Source organism: Megalops cyprinoides, chromosome 5, assembly GCF_013368585.1.
Source record: "Megalops cyprinoides isolate fMegCyp1 chromosome 5, fMegCyp1.pri, whole genome shotgun sequence".
Lineage (NCBI taxonomy): Eukaryota > Metazoa > Chordata > Actinopteri > Elopiformes > Megalopidae > Megalops > Megalops cyprinoides.
The window spans coordinates 30,901,476-30,922,385 of NC_050587.1; the positions used below are offsets into that span (position 1 = coordinate 30,901,476).

General features: G+C 42.4%; 2 protein-coding genes across 4 annotated transcripts; both read left to right on the forward strand.

Moving 5' to 3' along the window:
• Positions 1-870: 870 nt before the first annotated feature.
• LOC118777829 (adenine nucleotide translocase lysine N-methyltransferase-like) lies at positions 871-6,637 on the forward strand. 3 transcript variants are annotated; one of them, XM_036529030.1, is made up of 6 exons: positions 871-938; positions 1,977-2,158; positions 3,244-3,348; positions 3,724-3,864; positions 5,284-5,334; positions 6,390-6,637. In XM_036529030.1, exons 2-6 carry the CDS (start codon positions 1,988-1,990, stop codon positions 6,567-6,569), a joined length of 648 nt encoding a protein of 215 aa, XP_036384923.1. In that variant the 5' UTR covers positions 871-938; positions 1,977-1,987; the 3' UTR covers positions 6,570-6,637. The 3 variants fall into 3 exon arrangements, with proteins under 3 accessions (XP_036384923.1, XP_036384921.1, XP_036384922.1); XM_036529028.1 differs by having other exon boundaries at positions 881-938; positions 1,943-2,158; XM_036529029.1 differs by lacking the exon at positions 871-938 and adding an exon at positions 1,355-1,368.
• A 4,218-nt stretch (positions 6,638-10,855) lies between these two features.
• On the forward strand, positions 10,856-15,011 carry LOC118777694 (serine/threonine-protein kinase PLK2-like). The gene is made up of 14 exons (XM_036528803.1): positions 10,856-11,073; positions 11,382-11,489; positions 11,603-11,719; positions 11,852-11,981; positions 12,093-12,276; positions 12,503-12,701; positions 12,808-12,955; positions 13,211-13,305; positions 13,433-13,565; positions 13,704-13,784; positions 13,915-14,074; positions 14,203-14,332; positions 14,445-14,555; positions 14,795-15,011. Exons 1-14 carry the CDS (start codon positions 10,882-10,884, stop codon positions 14,984-14,986), a joined length of 1,980 nt encoding a protein of 659 aa, XP_036384696.1. The 5' UTR covers positions 10,856-10,881; the 3' UTR covers positions 14,987-15,011.
• Positions 15,012-20,910: the final 5,899 nt, after the last annotated feature.

Below are 20,910 nucleotides of genomic sequence, written 5' to 3' on the forward strand. Positions count from 1 at the left end.
TTTGTGTTTCCATAGTGGATTGTGCAGTTGCACACCGTATCCTTTTCTTTATCTTTATTTTTTGGCACAAAATATTGTCCAAAAGGTACTTGAAATACGTGCTTAAAAAGGCACATAATTCACTATCGCACAATGCATGAGTATGCCTCAGGACAAATACCGTCAAGAGAAACAGATGAAGCGTGTAGATTATAGTCTAAATTGTACTTTGTGGAGAAACCGGGCATAAAGTACCCCCCTTTTGACAATTGCAGACCGTTACACTCCACCCAACGCAACACCTGGAAAAAAATGCAATTGACTTTGAGGTCTGAAACACAAAATATTTGTGTTGAACTAAATTATGTTGTTAAACAGCCCAGTGTGAATTCATACTGCTTATCTCACCTAGGCAGACAATCAAATTGGATGATTACGTAAGGTGCATCCAGTTCTAAAGTTCCATATTGCTGCCTACAAATGAGTTAAACTTGTCACAGCAGAGCTGCTCATAGCTGTCCCTGAGCAGGGTATTGCAAATTGCCTCAGTAAACATTCACCTGTACAAACAAGGCCCATGGTATATATTTTGTCACTAAGAATAAGGGCGTCTGCCACATAATCCGTCACTGTGGTTGAGAGCGACTGCGGAAGAATAGAGCCCTATTTATATACCAACGTAATGAAGTTAATCAGCCGTTTCATGATTTCTCTTTGAGCCTGTGTCTTTTTCTATGAGTACATCGCACAGCCTCATAAAACAAATTACTTAAAGCCGTATTTTCCATCTGTTCATTATACACAGCAGAACACGGAAGGAGTAGTCCTTGCCGTTAACTCACGTATTATTTGGATTGGATCTAGAAGCGTGACGAGGCGGGGATTAAATCTGTATCTTCCAATTGGATTGAAATGTCAGCTTTCGCTTTACGGTTCTTCAGTAGGACAGGTCAAGCCAGGTATGGTATTAGCAAGGAGTTAGCTTGTTAAAAAATCTCTTTACATTAAATAAATTGTACCTTTGTATTGAAAATTCGTAACCCCCTCTCAGTTTTCGCGCAGTTTTCCCTTTATACTGCACTCTAAAGTAGGCTAAGAGGCTACAGCTTGGTGGCTACAGTAAGTAGCTAATATTGGGTACAATGTGCTACGTCTAGCTACGTAGGTACCCACGTATGAAATGAAATGCCCAATAGCAAAGAAAACCTAGCAACGAGAATATTTTTGTACATCTGAACACCTTCAATATTAAATTTGTTGCGCAGATATTTGAAAAACAAGATTCATTTTCAAATCCAGTGGAATACGGAACTGTTCTAGAAAACATTACGAAATTTGGAAACAGCGACCTCTGGTGGGAGTGAAGCAGCTGAATTGCAGTTTGCAATGGTAAATAGCTCAAAGGGGGGTTGTCTGTTCGCATTACAGAAGACACGTCTGTACTCGGTTGCTTTTCGTCCCTTGCGTGTAAGCGCCAAACGTTCATTTTAATTAATAAACGTTACAGTACGGTGTAATGCATAATTTTATAAATATTCAGTAAATGTATTGCATAAATATCATTCGAGATTCCTTTCTCTTGATGTTACAATTATTTTAGCACACGCAAAGATACGAACAATTCTGCCTTTATATTTGCGTACTTATATTCGTTTTGAGATTATAAATTTTGACTGTTTTGCATAAACGGATTAGTGTCCCCTTGTAAAGATGTGTGCGGAGTCTAAACTCAACTTGGAATAGTATTTTGTGTCAGTGGACCCTGACTTGTGAAAATGTTGCCAACATGTCTTGAGCCGCTTAATAAATTTAATGTGGATGAGTTGTTATTAATTTATTGTTTATAAGTTTTTATGAACACTGCTATTCTGCATCTATACAGCTATTGTATACTCCAAACTTGTACAGTTTTTAAATGATAAAATGCCCCTGTGTCATGTATTTTGATTTTATGGTTCCACAGTAATCCCAATGGTATATTATTGCTTGGGTCACAGCCGTAGTCAGCATGGAGGATTCCATTGAGGTCATCCTCCAGGATCGAAGCTCAAAGTTCATGCATCGTTGCCAGGACAACCGCATCCTCACCCTGTCAACCTGGGCAGTCTTCACTGGTTTCTATGGGCTGTGGACAATGTTCATGCTTCCTGGCTTCCTGAAAGTGCCCTTCAGACTGAAGGTACATCACTGGCAGTTAGATTGTTTTTCCTCTCATGATTAGCCTGTGCTGGTTGCATCTGCATATCACTGCAGATCAGTAGTCTCCAGTGGAGTTCCAGGGGTTTCTCGACTTCATTCCAGCTAATTTCTTAATTACTTATCTGGACTCACTGCCTGGGTGGAAACTCAAATCTCAGCTCAGCTCACTCCAGGTAGTGATCGGTTGCTGGCTGAAAGGAATCTGAACCACACAGAACCCATGGATCTCCTAGAGCAGGAGTAGAAGCCTCTGCTTCTGAGGATGTTGTCTTTAGTCTCGCATTCTGACATTTTTCCTGTGGTCAAAGGGTGTTATTTGTGGATGTTGCTTTTATAGATATTCATGCTTAGGCTAAGGTTGCACAACAAACTGTGGTTGAGGTGGTAGTGGGGGTGGCTGACAATGCTGACAGCATTTGGTTGTTTCTCTCATTAAAGGGATTCGTGTTTTTTATTTGTGTTTTGAAGTAGGAGTGTTATTTTCTGAGCGATCGAAATGCCTCTGTTAAGGTCATAATTGTTTGGCTTACAGGAGCAACTTGTTGATTTTGTCTGAGATCTTAAGTATATTTAAAAACACACCTGGGTGCTTCTGCCACAGCATAAGATTATTTGTCACCATGATATTTACCACCATTGTGACATTCTGGTTTCATCCTGCAGTTGGTCCCCCCTGAGCTACACGATTGTAGTTATGTCTCTTCATTATTATATGTGATCGTTATGCTGAGTTATATTATGAAACTCTGTGTTTAAACAGGAAGAGGGATACAGACATAGCTAAAGAAAAGGCCCTTGTCAACAGTGTTAAAGGGCACAGAGGCTGTTCTCTGATAATAAATGTCAATCACAGGTGTTCCAACAGTGTATATGAAATCACCGAATTAATTTCCATTAATGTACCACAATCCTCAGAAATTCAGAAAGCTGATTGTTTTAATTTAGCTGCGTAGTTTAAAGCGGATGCAAAAGGTATTCATGCTTGTCGCATAGATATGTGGACAGGAACAGCACCCGTTGAGTAGAAATATGCACAGTGACAGGAACGATGGTGGTGCTTTGCAGGTACCGTACATGCCTTCAAGCACAGCACAGACTCAGAATGTAATGAAACTCCTTGAGGGACGTAAGGGACGCCTGGCTGACCTGGGATCAGGGGATGGGAGATTGGTGAGTAAAAGTAATCAGTCGTTTACGGACAAATGTAGTAATTGAATTGAACTGGCTTCATTATATAGATATTTGTGGAGAAATCTTGTATGTTAATTGACAAAAAACCTGTTCTTTCCGTATTTTTAATATGACTATTAATCCAAAGTGATTTAGCTTAGCAAACAGTCCACCTTCCATGTGTTCACATTTTCTCACTTACTGGGTGAGTGAAGCCACCAGACATGTTGTCCAGGATGAACATCTGGCTAGCAAGGCTGTTCTCTGAAAACAGGATGTGCAGGGACTTTTTTTTATTCATGAACATTTGACCACATGGCTCCTATTTTTTCTGGCTCATGATGTGGCATGTTGTAGAGCTATGACCATTTTTAGGTCTTTGCTGCCTGCTCCCTGGGTTTCCAGTGCACCGGCTTTGAAATAAACTCCATGCTGCGAGCTTACTCCAGAGGCAAAGCCAGGTGGAAGGGCATACCATATGCTCATGTAAATTTTGTCAACAAGGACTTCTGGAAGGTGAGAAGTGACATTTAATGGGTGTGTTTTCTTCTTCTGCTTGAGTTCCCCACCGTGCCACAGGAGGATATTGGCCATGACATCAGTCTATAAGACAGCTCAAAATATCTGCTGTTGGACCACAGAATATCTTTTTTTTAAATGTGTGGTGGATGTTAAAACGGTTAATGAAAAAAGCCAGTCATCTACGTACAGATCATTTCTGTTTCCTCTTTTCATTTTCTGAGAAAATACCAAGATGGCATTGTAGATATCTTCAGATATGTTCACCCCCCCGTAAGAACAGGGCTAAGTGCAGTGCAGGTGCCCACAGGCCTTTTCCCATGAGTCTGTGCTGTGGTGTGAGCCACAGCACAGCACATCACCACATCTAAGCACACCAGTCAGAGGCACACAGAGACAAGCGACCTCAACGACCCTGCAAAAGGGGAATGGGGCTTTTGCTGTCTTTTCTGAAAGGCCATTAGACTTGAACAAGGGTGTGCAAGTCCTCTCACGAAGAGCCACAGGGTCGAAACATTAGGTATTACACGTCTTCTTACATTTCTCACATCTCAGTAGCAAAAGGAGAAAGGTTGGGCTAATTAAAGCAAACAACTAATTAGTTCAAATGGGTAATTAAGAGCTCTGGTGGAGCAGATAGCAGACACCCCTTTGGCTGACCTGGGCTGTGCTCTTCTGAAACGGAGCAGCATCTGCTGTATACCTGAGAAGGTGACGTTAGAATGCCAGGGTTTTCAGGCAGCCTCATCACCAGTGGCAAACAAGCAAAACAGATGGAAGATGACAGCATGTTCATTCGCTGAAAGGTCCCTGCTTCCACAGAAAAGGATGTGTGCCATCCCGGGATTGGCTGTTTCTAAAGCACAGTCAGGAATTTCTTCCCTCAGGTTTAAATAGTTCTGCTGGACTATAAGTGTCAGAAAATGAAACCCAGGGAGAAAGTCTGGATGGACAAACCATGCATGCTCCAAACAGATGGCCTTTGCCAGACAGATTTATAAATGTTTGGTATCTCAATTTAAATGCTCCTGTTTTTTTCCAGACAGAACACTAAGGTGTCTGTCTGATGATTGCTTGGTAAACTACAGATAATAAAGAACAAACAGCTCCAGATGTTTCTCTTTTATTTTAAAGCATGCAAAAGTAAACCTTTAACATGAGTCTCAGACTTGAGCTATTTTTACATAAGTCATAGATATGGTACATGTAGAGCAGAAACATAACACAAGATGGTAACGCTTAAGTAGTTTCCTGTTGTGGAATACAGAAGAACACATTTTGGCTAATAACATGGTGAGTGTATTATCATACACTAATTTTGTCATGTTATGTTATTCTCCAGAAAATCAATAAGCATAAATGAATGTATATCTGTCATTGTGAGTTGAGGTAATGTGGTAATGTCTCTTTTCACAGACTGATCTGTCAGCATACAACAATGTGACTGTATTTTTAGCTCCCAGTGTGGTAAGTCACAGCTGCCAGTGACTGTTATGATATCAGGGTAGCTTATCATCTAAACACTCATATGAAACACACATAGTATTTCTGTAGGCTACGGGTAACGTTTTTCCACCAGTGTGCAGTTGCTGTGTGCAGTGGTTTGTATAGTTGTTGCAGCAATATTTTCTGTATACGGTTTATATTATGTAATGTATAGCATGCTGTAAGATTGGATAATAATAATCTGAAATCAGTCTGTGAATTGAATTATTGCAATCAACCACGTAGCCAAAGCGCTCTAATACTTATTTTTATATCTTGATGGTCACATTCTCATGCACTGTTGTGCTGATGTTTGTGTGATTACCCTTGAGGTGATATTTCCTGTTAAAAGGCTTTGCTGTAGACCAGTGCAGGTTCTTGTTTCCCACAGCAGGACAACTGCTTAGTTCTGCAGTGAGCTGTGAATGTGTAAGTGTGATTTTACAAGTATGTTGGTTCAATTTCTTATTTCAGGTGAAGAATCGACTGAGGTTGCTCTGAGAATGATTCTTTGACTCACTGACATCCTCCTGTGAAGGCACTGCATTAACCTCTGTGTTTGCTTTTGTTTACAAATTTAGAAAGTTAGCCATCTAAAATATGAATAGTCCATATGCATAGTTACTGCATGAAACATCATCTGCATAGTTTTACAGATGCACTGGTTGCACTTGCACAAGTGTCCACATTTAAAGTCACAACTTTTGAAGGAAAATGAGGTATTGAAACAATTTCTGTGATAGTCAACACAAGGAGCATGAAAAACGTGTTTAATTTGGATAGGCCATGTCATGTGCTTTCCTGGAAAAGACAAAGTGCGAGAGAAAACAGTTGTTTCCCAGAGAGGATGATATAATGTGAAGTCCAGAGCTTAAGGATGTGGAGGATGCTGTACAAGTTCTGGATATCATGTCCCATCAGACCTCCCATCTTTTTTTTTTTGGCTTCTTTGCCTATCACACCAGCCCTGGTGTAAGACAAGCAGGAGCAATGCATATCTTGTGACCTTTTCATGATGTTCTGACTGCTGTCCTCAGATGGAGGTCCTGGAAGAGAAACTCCTGAGGGAGCTTCCTCAAGAAGCGCGTGTGGTCGTCTGCCGCTTCCCCTTCCCTCGTTGGCCCCACACCTGCTCCGCAGGGGCGGGGCTAGACCAAGTGTGGGCCTATGACGTCGATACCGTCCGCAGGCCTACAGCGCAGTCCCTGCAGATGTAAAGCCCAAGCCGTGCAACAAGCAGTGTGGTTCCAAACGCATGAACTCAGATCCAAAGATTTCACATTTAAAGGTGTCAGGTCTGTGGTGCATTTCTGATGCTGAGCACTGTGTACAGAATGTGTTGTGTGAAGTTCATATTTCAATAAAATTAATATTTTTCTGCAAGCTTCTTACTGTACTGTATGTATTTTGCTTAAAACCAAATGGTACCTGTCAGAACATTATCATTATCATCATGGTAAAGTGATGTCAAAACTGCTCTGTATTTATGCTTCAAGGCCTTCTTTTTGACAACCGTCAACTACGGTTACCTTTGTACTGTGATCCAATAATGTTTCATTTCATGTTTCAAAGTAAGTTCTTGCTGAAGGAAATATTGTGACTCCAAATCACAGAAAACACCAAATGACAGAGGTGACATTGTCAAAACAAAATACCATCATCTGTGTGCTTTCGAGTAGAATATTTGAAAGCTTGAGATGAAGTCTAGCAGATTGAGTTTTGCTGGCAATGTTTTAAATCCATGCATGATGAAAAAGAATGGTGGTCAATAATATGATCACATTTAACTCCAGACCTGATAATGCCTTTGGGTAAGATGCATCTCCTCCTCACACTTCCGATTTTATAAGTGTGTGTGTATATATATATATATATATATATATATATATATATATATATATATATATATATACATATATATATATATCAGGAAGACTTTCATTTAAAATGCAGCCCAACATGATGAATCGTTGTATCTTGTTTGTAAATCAGCTCTTTGGTATCTGCCCAAAATGGCTACGATCACCATTGAAACTGAAGCAGAATCAGTTGTCTTCAGACCTATTGAAATTGCTCATCAGGAAAAATATAGGCATCATCCTGGTCATTTCCTGTAGAAATCATGCCGTTGTAGTTGCAGTATAAGCCAGAAGGGTCATTGGCGTAGATGGACTCATGCACAGCTGTGTGCTCATCCCTTTGGCTGTTGCTTGGCAGAACGTGGGCTGTGTGGCTTTGGCTTGGAGCTGTTGCCAGAGTGAACGGCCTCTGTTTGGTCACCTGACCCAAAGCCATGGCCTGACTGATTGGCACCTGTTTGGTCACCTGACCCAAAGCTGTGGCCTGAGTGAACGGCCTCTGTTTCCTCACCTGACCCGAAGCCGTGGCCGGAGTGAACGTTGTCTGTTTGGTCACCTGACCCAAAGCCATGGTCTGAGTGAACGGCCTCTGTTTGGTTTCTGTTTGCCTAACCAGTGTTTCGATGGTCAGCTGATCCGATGCCCTGACACGGCAAGGTGGCCTCTGGATGTTCCCGCTAGCATAGGTCCCGTGAGCAACAGAGGGGTAGCAGTTTGCAGCTCCAGCGAGATTTCTTGGAGGGATGGCAGGGGATGGGCATGGCTTGAATGCAGTTTGATTAGAAGGGGTTTCGCTGTACACGGCCTCTCGTCCTCGTGTGCTGGAAGCCTCGCAGATATGCATCTCCTCTCTGCACCTGTGGCTCCTCAACCAAATGGCCAAACCCACACAGAGTCCTAGTCCCACAAAGGCTGCAGCTGCAGACCCCAAAATCTTCCACCAGTCAGTCACCTGACAGCAGTTTCCGTCACATGTGGCCAGAGCAGTACAGTTAGCCATGTCTGAGAGGATGTTCTTTTGTCAGGGCGCTGTTGAAGAGACTAGAAACAGATATGACAGAAATGGATTTCAGGTGGAAAACAGAGCCCTCCACAGAAGTTCAATAAGTTCTGCATCTACAGCTGTAGGTGTTTTCAACTATGATTGTCTTCAAAACTCTTTATTTTACTGTGAGGAAGTTGTGTTCACGAAGAAGCAATGTGTGTTTGGAGAAACTCTTAAAGAGGAAATATAAAATATGTAAGATTCCAAAATATACTGCAGATTTTATTTCCACATTCAGCTATGCAATTTTATTCTTATATTGTTAAATGTGTGTTACAAGTAAAATTTTAGATGACATATTTTCTTTATACATCTGGAACTGTATATATACACAAATGACATGCATGTATTAGACGCTATTTCTTTGTTTTGCTGTTCATATTTATCAATTTTATTTGCCAAAATAAGATGTACCAAGAAGAAAATTTCTGTCGCTCTGTCATATTGCTTTAGTGTGTGTACCGTCTTTTCTGAAGACCATCATAGTTAAAAACACCTAGTGTGTTTTTAACCTACGGTTTATCTAGAGATGTTTACAACTGGCTTTTTCACTTAAAGAATTTTTGAGGCTGCAGAAAAATTAAATGTAAATATAAATTTGACTTTAATTGTGTAAAATGTTTACACACTTCTCCAAGTTATTTACCAAATCTTTGACTATATGTGACATACTTGACTATATCACACACACACACACAAGTCAAATTTATATTTACATTAAGTTTTTCTGCAGCCTCAAAAATTCTTTAAGCGATAAAGCCAAGTTGTTTTTTATGTAAACATCTCTAGATAAATTATATATTAAAATTAAATATGGAGAAAACCCCATGGGGTCTACCTTAAATTTCAATGCAACAAAATGTAACTGTAATTAATTGTTATTTTGAGTAAAAAAAGTCCAATACTAATATTTTATAAGAGCCCTCTTGTAATCTCAGTGATATTATTTTGACAAATGGCACACCATGTACAATTGTAACACTCAGGGTGAGTTCCCCTATATTACACAAGGCCCATTTTAAAGGTGCTCAGTGGCTTAAAATATCACATTAAAACCATACCTTTGAGTCGAAGATTTCTTAATGTTGTCCTTGTTCTTTGGCCCCCTTCACTAAAGTGTTGCTAGCATTAAAGGCATGAAAACGTGGGTCAGTTTTGTCGGTTAATGTCTTCCTTTCAGCGTTGTGGTTTGAGATGATGGACTTTTTTTAGGTGTGGTGTTAGTGTTAGCGTGCATTGCTCATATCAGGATGTGTAACAGGGTGAAGCTTTGACTCGCTATCTGTAGGTTTTAGAGGTAATGGTTTTAGTGGACGCTGTATATCCCACCGAGAAACCTCGAGCATTTCATCTGTAACACAGCACAAAGAAACAATTTGAATCATATTGTAGGTTATAGTGTGTGAATAAAGAATTATGTCTCTGTCTACATGAATGTGTGTATGTGCACACGGCGGACATTAAAAAGACTCAGGTGTTTTCACGAAACTCGTTTCGGAATGGCATGACCGGAAAAGGTGGGCGCGCTTGATTTTTGTTATTGAGCACTCTGTCAAGAGTGGCCATGAACCGCCGGCGAAAAGTATCAATGCAATATGTTATTTTGTTATTTTGAGATTCCATGCAAGTACTGCGGAAGTGCAAAACGATTTCCACCTAAAATACAACATGGACAATTGAAAAATGTGCTGGTATAGTCTACAAGTTCGCGCAGAAAACGAAAGAAAACGCACTTGCCACACGGTGGCAATAGAAGCACTCAGATCAGCTGAAATCGATGGACAAAGGGCGACGATAGAAAAAGCACGTTGTTACGCGTACGTTTATCGTCGTTTGGTTTAAATTTTGATAAACGATTAAAGAACCATCCTACATACACAAATCACCATTATATCAGAAATGCAACTGGAAATTTGTATTGGCTTTGAATGCAAAGGAGTTCAATAAACTTAAAGAGTTCGGTCTTAACTTTCCCGCTAGCAGCCGCTGGGTGGCGATATGGTTACGCATCTGCTTCTATCGCTCCCCTCTCTCTTTCCCAGTGATGACAATAGTGTATATCAGGATACATTGCAAGGAGCCAAACAGAGGTTTCATATATACTTTTTATTTCGTCTTTCACAACAATACAAAATATGTTTTAATTGTCGACAGCAACACTTTAATTGATGTGTTGGACATCTGTTGCTTCGTTATTTTGGAAGAATTTGCATGTCCTGTGCAGTCGAAGAAAAAAAAAAAAAAACAAATTATAGCCTATAACTCAGAATTTTTGAAAAGCATAGTGTGAATGGTGTCGATGCTACAATAGGTCGTAAATACGTTTCAACGTTATAATACAACACTGAAATCATACTTATCTGCGCGCAATATCGTAACATTTTAATGTGGCGTTTAAGTGTTTCATACGAGTCACCCTACACATTGCAGCTAATAAAGAATAGTGTAATTTACATTCCTCTCTTCTTTGTGAAAGCGACCAGAACACAGCGGTGCCTGCATGGAGAATCCTGTCCCGTGACGTCGCCCTGTCACACAAAGGGGCGGACGCTCGCATATAAAGATTGGGAGCGCACCCGCTCCACGCAGTGAGCTCACGTCTGTGTAAAGGGAGAGAGGATTGGAATGGATATACTCAGGACTATCGCTTATCAGCCTACCAACAACAATAAAATGTGCGAGCACACCCTCAACAAATCCTGTGAGATTAAAAGGAAGAAATCTGAGGACAACACACAAGTACCTCCTGAGATGTCGCGGATCATTACAGACTCCACAACGGGGAAATGCTATTGCCGAGGAAAAGTGCTTGGAAAGGTAAATCGAAATGGAAACGATTGGAATTGGCAAACGGGAGCGTGATGAACTGAGGTTTTCACAGAGAACAGCGTTCGTTGTTTGATGTATGTAGTATTCGCAGCTAGTTAATTCGAGTTTGAAAATATACTGCCACGAAGAGTTTTTTTTTTAAACTGCATCACTCAGCCTTTGAGTTATTGAGTGTCAAACCATTTTAAAGTTGTTGTTATAGGTAAAATATATTTTTTATCAATTAATCGTAGCCTGGTGCAGCACCTGTCCCAGTCATGTAGCTAACATTACTGTTTTCTGCTTTCTTTGTGTAGGGAGGTTTTGCCAAATGTTACGAATTTACGGACTTGGCGACCAATAAAGTGTATGCTGCGAAAATTATTCCTCACACACGCGTGTCCAAGCCGCACCAAAGGGAAAAGGTAAACGCAAAACGATTTTTATACTTTGTGCTTCTTGTTTTACATGATCGACAGTCGCACGTGGAAGCGAATATTCGTGATAAAATAACGTGTGTGGCGTTTGTGTTTGACAGATTGACAGAGAAATAGAACTGCACAGAGTTCTTCACCACAAACACATCGTACACTTCTACCATCACTTCGAGGATAAAGACAACATTTACATCCTACTAGAATACTGCAGCAGAAGGGTAAGTGTCTTTTGTGATTATTCTCTTGATATACGTGTGTACATTAATAAATTAGTTTCCTTGTCTTGGACCTGTGTTGTAGCTGTCTGCTGCACAGTGGCGATGTGTTTCATTTGCTTTTGTTTTTTGCAGTCCTTGGCGCACATTTTGAAGGCACGCAAAGTGCTCACGGAGCCAGAGGTGAGGTACTACCTCAGACAGATTGTGTCGGGAATAAAGTACCTCCACGAGCAAGAGATCCTGCACAGAGACCTGAAACTTGGTAGGCAGCAATCACCGAATCCTACTATCACAGCACAATGCTGTCCATGCTCTCATTCATCAGCTCATAGCAGGACTGTGTTCTAACAGAACGTTTATTTTTTCCATCCAGGCAACTTCTTTATCAACGAATCAATGGAGCTGAAAGTGGGGGACTTTGGTCTGGCCGCAAAGCTGGAACCGCTAGAGAACAGGAGGAGGACAATCTGCGGGACGCCCAACTACCTGTCCCCTGAGGTCTTGAACAAGCAGGGGCACGGGTGCGAGTCAGACGTTTGGGCGCTTGGCTGCGTCATGTAAGTAAGCACGGATATCGCAAGCCTTTTCCTGACACACCTCTAGATTGGGGCTTTGGCTTCAAGTGCTGATTAATGCTCTTGCTATTCCACATGCTCTCGGGTGAGCCTGTCCTTTCCTGCAGTGGAATACATGTTTCTAGTGTAGCAGGATACAGAGTCCTTCAGCTGTGTTTTTTGACAAATGCTTTTGCCGGCTGCTCACAATGGGTTTGCACTCTCACAGGTACACCATGCTCCTTGGGAGGCCCCCTTTTGAGACCACCAACCTGAAGGAGACGTACAGGTGCATCCGGGAGGCCCGGTACTCCATGCCCTCCTCTCTGTCCCCGCCGGCCAAGCTGCTGATCGCCAGCATGCTGTCCAAAAGCCCAGAGGACCGGCCCGGCCTGGAGGATATCCTGAGGCACGACTTCTTCACCCAGGTGTGCATTCTCAGACCGGCGCTCCGCCTGCTGTGCTCTTACAGCCGCGCTAGTCAAATCTCAGGCCCCTCACCCTGTGCCCCTTTCTGGTCTGTCCCCACCACAGGGCTTCACGCCTGACCGCCTGTCTGCAAGCTGTTGTCACTCGGCCCCAGACTTCCACCTCTCCAGCCCTGCCAAGAACTTCTTCAAGAAGGCAGCGGCTGCCCTGTTTGGGGGCAAGAAGGACAAGGCCAAGTACTACGAGAACCTAAGTAAGTACCGCAGGGGAAACGCTTCACAAGCTGTGAAAGCGAGGAAGTTACTTTTAAGAGACTCTGCAGCAGTGATTTGTTCTGATGGAGGCGTTTTGTCATGAATTGGTAATATTTTACCTATATTCACATGGTAGCTTTGTCAAAGTCTCAGTTAGCATTGATTTAATGTTGCCCATTATGTCAGTGAGGCACTGTTAATATGTCAGTGCTGGCACTAATAGGGGGTGTTATTTTTTTAAATTGCTCCGGTAGATAAACTAACCAAAGAGGAAGAGGAAATCTACAAGCTCAGTCACGACCTGAGGAAGATGTCCATCAGCCAGCAGCCTTGCAAGCAGCCATCTGAGGTGAGCAGCAGCAAGGTTTTCCACCAAGCCGCAGTTAACAGCGCCACTACATAGACTAACATTCCTTTGCGGTCACAGTCAGTTACGGCGTAACCTGACCCCACCCCCCTCCTTCGCTTTCCCACAGGATGCTAAGCCCCCAGTTGCTCCCGCCGGGAAGCCAGTTGTTCTGGTGAAGGAGAACAACAAGCAGCAGATAAGAGACACCATCCGGATGATCGTGCGGGGCACCCTCGGCAGCTGCAGCAGCAGCAGTGAATGTAAGCATCGCGACTGGGCATCCCTATCCAATCCAAACTGCAGCGCTGCATGTGGGGCTGCTGCAAGGGTCGATTTCAATGTCATAATTCAGCCTGAGGGGCAGGAATGGATTGTAATGCGCTCCCTTTATGTTGCAGGTCTTGAAGACAGCACCATGGGCAGTGTGGCTGACACTGTCACCAGAGTCCTCAGGGGCTGCCTTGAGAACATGCCAGAAGGTAAGCCCCAGTGCACTTCCGTTTCGTGAGTCATAAGTATACAGCTGTAGCATGCTTACCTCGTTAAATTAACCGCAAGAGGGAATGCTGGGTAATAGGTTTTAATTAAGTCTAACCCCTGTTGTTTCAGCCAGCGACATTCCGAAAGAGAACGTAAGCAGCAGCTTCCAGTGGGTGACTAAATGGGTGGACTACTCCAACAAGTACGGCTTCGGGTACCAGCTTTCGGACCACATCGTGGGTGTGCTCTTCAACAACGGCACCCACATGAGCCTGCTCTCCGACAAGAAGTACGTGCTCCCTCACCTAGGTCTGACCTGTCAGTGAAGTTTGTGACTGGTGGAGAGTTTGTCCAGTGGCTGGGCGCTGCTGGCCGCGGCTCTGTCGTTTCTCTAACGTGCCTGTCCTTCCTCTCCAGGACAGTGCACTACTACGCTGAGCTGGGCCAGTGCTCCATCTTCTCCACGTCGGACGCCCCCGAGCAGTTCATCAGCCAGGTCACCATCCTCAAGTACTTTGCGCACTACATGGAGGAGAACCTGATGGATGTAAGTGGCCCCTTCCTGAGCCCCCACCTCCCGTTGCCTTGCAGTCCCTGTTGCCAATATGTTTGTGTGATGCCTCTTTTGCTCAACGACGGCGTTCCTCTGTCTCCAACAGGGCGGCGATTTGCCAAGTGTTGCCGACACCCGCAAGCCGAGGCTCTACCTCCTGCAGTGGCTCAAGTCTGACCGCGCTTTGATGATGCTCTTCAATGATGGCACGTTCCAGGTAAGCTCAACCCTCGGGCTGTTCTTTCTCAGTGCCCCTTGTTTGAATTAAAGGACATTTCCAAAGGGGTAGGGTTAGGGTTAGGATTAGTGTTAGGTCCAATCCTGTAATGACACTGCCAAGAAATGTGCAGTTCTAGATTCACATGTATTAGATTCCTGCTGTGCCACCTTAGATCAGCACCTTCTTGTGTTGATCCTGTGCCTTAACCATGGGCTCATTTTTTTTTTTCTGGACAGGTGAACTTCTACCATGACCACACCAAGATCATCCTGTGCAACCAGAGCGAGGAGTACCTGCTGACATACATCAACGAGGACCGCGTCTCCACCACCCTCAGACTGAGCACCCTGCTGATGTCAGGCTGCTCCGCTGACCTACGCAACAGGATGGAGTACGCCCTCAACATGCTCCTTCAGAGGTGCAACTGAAGCACATGTACGGGGTGGGGGGGTGGCGGGGTCGGTCAGGGGAGTCATTTCAGGGATGGACTTGATTCATACGTAGGGCACAATGGACTTGGCCGCATGTCGACAGCATGGAGGGCTGGAAGTGAGCGATCGGGATCGGATGGAGGTACCAGTAGTACAAATGAACTTTTCTGAGAGGAAGAAGAGGGGAGAAGAAGAACGCTGGGCTGGAACCAGGTGGACATTTAAATAAAATAAAAAACGATAGATTTTTTAAAAATCTTGCTTTGTTGAAGCAGTGCTGGACCTGTGGACATTGTACTGTCTTCAGACTGTGTTGGGGGAGGGAGGGGGTGTGGCTTCAGCAGGGCAGGGTGATTCTGTGTAGCTCTCTGTGGAGCAGAGTTGACTTCTAACTGTGAATACATTCCACGATGGGAGGGAAGGGAGGGAGGAGACCCAAAGTTAGGGCCCTGCCGGGCAGTGTGCACAATGTTGGGGAGATCGGTGGCGAGGAAAAAGGACCAATGCTGTTCCACTGTCATGGCTGGAGGCACGCACTTCTTATTATCGTGGAAATAACTTATTATGGACAAAGTGCAGTATTTATTTATTTAATAAAATCGTTTGAAATAATTTGTGCTTTTGTGACTGGAGCTGTTTTGGAAAAAAATACTCATATTGCCATTAAAGATGATGACGTTGGTGTCATAATTGCATCTCTTTTTTTCCTGTGTCTTCCCTTGTTTTGAGTGGAAACATGTTCATTGGATGTGTGAGCTGGTTGCTGTTTCAAAGCCATCACTTTCTCTGAAGCTATGTTTTTTGTTGGTGGAGCTGGTGAAAGTACAAGCTGACAACCTACAGTACACCACAAAACACTAGCCTAAAACTAAAATGGCCTGAGAAAGAAAGAAAACACTTTCTTTTGTCAGCCATTTGCAATACTGGAATCCATTTTCAACACAAACAGGAGCAAAGGAAGTGTTAATGAACTCCTCGATTCTCATATACAGTCCTGCAACCATATAGTAATGCACAGCTTCTCTCTGCAGCCGCATACTAATGCATGGCTTCTCTCTGAGTCTGATACTGCCACTGCTGATGGTGGTAATGCAACCCTCTTCAAAACATAACCAGTGGCCAAGAGGTTCACTTTTAACCCAATACCAAAATAACATTTCTCTCTCTGGTCCATGAGTTATGCATTGAATAACTTCTGTCCACATCAGGGATACCAAGGAGAAAGACTGAATTCCATCAAGGTCAAATTAAGAGTTCAAGAGTTCAAGTACCTTTTGGGTAGAGGCAATACCTTTGTTGAAGCTGTGAAGAGTGACCTCTTAACTACTCATACAAAGTAGTTGAAGCCACATTGACGTGTATTTGGTTTCGTTTTAGCCAAACACTTACTGTAGGAATCACAGAGGGTGTCAAAGTTATCCAGGTAAGACTGAAACCCACAACTGTACACTTATATTTGCATTACATTATTGTTATTTAGACACTGCCAGCCCGAGTGACTTACGTAGGTTACAATTTTACATGTTATCCACTTATACAACTGGGTATTTGCTGAGGCAATTCTGCCCAAGGGCAGCAGCAGCAGTGCCCGAGGGGGAATTGAGCCAGCAAACTTTCCCACTTCTGAATACAGCACTTCTCAGCTGTTCTTCTACCTATTTCTCCTTACATGTTGGAGAAAAGGTCAATTAGCTAAATGGCTCCTTTGACAAACATCATCCACACTGTAAACTGAAGATAAAGTTCCTCCCCAAACAGCAAACATTATCACTAACAAATAGCTAGTGCCACTTCTTAATTAGTTCAAGCACATGTGTGTCATATTTGAACGGTCAAAGCTGGAGATTGTATTAATGCCAAATAAAACACTGGGATCCATTTGAAATCACTGACATCCTTCTAGACTTGAAAAAAACATACTTATATGTAAAGGCCATTAAAAAATACTTTACTCGACCAGCGCAAAGCCGGGGGGAGCTGAGGAGAGATTTCTTGTATTCAAGACCCAACCAAAAATTGAAATGCTTGTACAAGGTGCTGAGCAATGTTTTTGACAGACCAGAGAACAACGTCTGCTTTTGTAATTATGACTGTTCTTCCCGCTCAGGAGAAAGGTTTGGAGTCTCTTACTATATTTTAGGGCTGACAAGACAGATTCCATTAAACCTTTACAGAAAACCGATATTCACATATGTGATACTTGGCTGTTCCTTCCCTCTTTTTGGTAGCTTCCCATCTACTCAGCCTTTCTTTTCACGCTGTCCAGAAAATGTAAGACCGTAAAAGGTCTGTTTGGGTATTTTTACTGCAAATAACTTGGCAGCAATGGCTGCCACGGCACATTTGCATCCAGGGAAGAAATCTGGTCCAGTCCCAAGGAAGCGGAGGTTTACAAAGCAACACAATACACAAGAGGTCTGAGACAGGAAGTCCTGTTTTACGCCAATTTCAGGGAGCCATTTACACAGGCATCGCAGCTGGGGATCTCTGGACAGAGCAATGGAAGAAAGGCAATGTGGCTAACTTAGTCTGAGGTGACATGCTGGAAGCTGGTCATGTCATTTGGTAACAATGACCGGTGTAGCGGTGGTACAAAATTGGCTTTTCCCAGCTGGGGATAGGTGGTGGGTTGTGGCTAGGGCTTCCTCATATCACCGCTCTCAGGCACCCTGCAAGTCATTGCACACCTGCAAGTTGCATGGATGGCATCATTGGAATGGTTTCTATCCTCCAATGAACGCTCGCTCCCCTGTAGTGTGATGTGGCTTGCAGTGTGAAAAATTTTGGTACCTGCATGCATGAGAATTGCATTTGTCTCTTCCCAGCACTCCTGCACGAGTACAGAGATTGTTGCCTTGAGACAAGCCTAATGTACAACTGGTGAATTCAAAATGGGGTTGCAGACAGGGGGAAAGCTAAAAAAGCGACAGTATGGCTATTGTGAAACTTCATCTTTGTACCATTGTAATGCTGAGGCCACGCTGTAAGATCTATGTTCCCAATGATAGGTATCACAGTAGGTACTGGTTAGCACTATCCTTGGCTTCACTTGTGGAAAGGCATGAATGCCATTGCATAAGTCCTGAAAGTAAACCGGGATGATGAAAGAAACAGACTCAGCTGTGACAAAAATTATGTCAGTTGGTTTTCATGTCAAAGTTGTTCCACTTCGTCCTCCTTTTTCCTCCAAATGGTGCTCTTTCTCTCGTCAGCTCCTTCTGGTGCGTTGACATTTGACAACTGTGGAGAAACTCTCTGGAAGTATCCTGCTGACGGAGCCACACTCTCGCAGACTGGTCACAGATTGGGCCACTCCATGTCATCTGTTCTTTTCACAAAACTAGGCCACTTTGTCTTCGGTGAGTCAGCAATCAGATTACTTAATACAGCGATCTGATAAAATTCTCTTGTGCGTTGTATAATGTGATGTTCCTCATTCCCTCACGTAAATAAACGGATTACATAATCCATGTTTGTCCTATAAAGTGACACAGTAATTATTAATTTCATTCAAATGCAAATTCTTCTTAAACTTCTTATGAATAATTAGTGTGGCATAGTGGTAAGGAGCTTGACTCATAACCGAAAGGTTACTAGTTTGATTCCCTGCTGGGCCACTGCTGTTATACATTTGGGCAAGCTACTTAACCTAGAATTGCCTCAGTAAATATCCTGCTGTACAAATGGAACTATGTAAATTGCTCTGGATAAGAATGTCTGCTAAACAACAATAATGTAAAGTATTCATGTCTAAATTCCCCAAATAAGTCTTTGATTTAAGCTTATAATAGCATTACAGATCAGCTGACCCGTGTTGAACATAGGAAGTCATGTTCCTTCCAAAAACAAAATGTATTTTCCAAGTAAAAATCTTACTTAAAATTTACATATCAAACAGCTCTTTCCCTGTTTCTGCTGGATGAATTGGAGAAGAGAAAAGTTGTATTTGAGTCCATGTAAGCAGTTAACTAGCTCTAGTGGAGCCAAGGCCTGTAATTTGATGTCATGTTCTTCTTTGATTTTGATCATCAAGACCGAATTCCCTCTTGACTCAGTGGAGCACATTTGAAGTCCTACTGCGTCACACTGGAAAACATTGTTTTCATCCATGTCACTTCCATGGCCTTGAGTTGATTAGTATGTTAGCAGTAGTAATTTATCCTTGAACAAAAGCTATTTTTATTTACGTCTATAGAAATATCAGTTGATTTATTTCTCTCGCCAGCAAAGAAACCAATTCATGACGTTGAGGTGACGCACATGAACCACTTGCTATGTCACAAGCAACCTTTCTTTTCATGTGCCTCCTGCCAACCAGTTACCCCGGAAACTAGCTTTTCTGATCTCAGTCAATTAGAGTGCGGAAGCTGTAACTGGTCAGAAATTCACAAACCAACATCATGATGTTTCAGCCTCTAATTTCCATGAGCTCTCTGTTGTGAAAGGGCTATAATAAAACAAAACAGTCTGACAAAGGGTTGTAATTTTAATTTTGAATGAACATCAAAGTTAAATGCTGAGAAACCCTCAACGATTATCATCATATTTTATCAGATGTAAAAATGCAGTTTTTTTTTGTATGTTTGCGTGTATGTTGAGTTTATATTTTCCAGTACACAGCTGATGACCGCTTTAAATTAGTCCTTTATGCTTTTTCATGAGCTCAATGAATGTAGGAATTAAAACCAGTCAGATTATCTGGCTTTTGGCTTAAATAATCAAATGATTGTAAAATTGTTTTTGTTGCTTTTCCTTTAATGAACTTAGTGAAAATTTTCCCAACCTTCACCAGAATGGACTAAATCTTAATTCCTCTGCGTGTAAAGACAATTGCAGTCATTGCAATTTGTTTTAATCAGATTCACCTTAAGTTTTGCATTTTCAGGTCTTTCTTGAGAACAGGCAGCTGTGTTTGATTGACTGACTGATTGATTGATTGTCAAACACCAGAGTTAGATTAAATTAGCCATTGTATAACAGCAGATGTGTGCTGAACTTTCTGAACATTTGGTTGAATGGGGAAGCTGTAGTGTGGGTCTCTGGTACCTTGGGGCCCTGGTCTCTGGGCCTCTGGTGCTTGTTATGGTGTGTATCTGTAGGTCAGAAAGAGCTTTTTGAGCTTCCTAGTCTAAGAAGCTTTTAAATCCTTTTGTTTGTGAGGGGCATTGATCAGCACTGAGGAGCATTTCTTCACAATTTCGACCATCTTGCATGCATGCATGCGCTATAGCTATAAACAAAAACAGATTATAATGTTAGTTTTCCATTAGCCGTAGAGCAGAATTAAGAAGAGACCAACAAAGCTTCATAGTAGTCAGTGTTATCGCAGGCTAAATCTTCAGTTACCGAAGTCTTTATTTCCATCCAAATTTATGGACAATGATAAAATAGACTTTGAATTCATCCCTCAGTTTACAAGGGTCTCTTATTTAAGGCAAAGTCTTTGTGATGAAAGTGCAGAAATAAGAGCTCAGAGAAGGAATTCTGAGTAAAACAAGAAAACGTATGGATTCTAAAATGTGCCCTGCCACAGAAATACAGTATAATTTCTTTATTCAGTTTGTATATACATACTGATGTTGGGTTTCAGCAGCTCTGATGTGTTCTGGTTCTGAGCTGCCATTGGATAAGGCACCCTTTGTTTGACAAGAAACCTCAGGAAATGAGCATGTGTGTTGGTGTATGTCATGCATATTCTGAGACACTGATACTTTGGGTTGTGAATTATGCATGTCGTAGTACATAAAGGGTCATCTTATAAGAGGTTTTTGAAAAGCTCTGTTTTCCTGCTCCCTCCAGAACAGATAATAGCACTTCTCTATAGCACGTGCCTTTCTTAAAAAAAAAAGGTGGGGACCTTTGTGTCAAAATTATGAATTATTTATTATTTACAGCACATCTTTAAATTTCAAATTAATGCT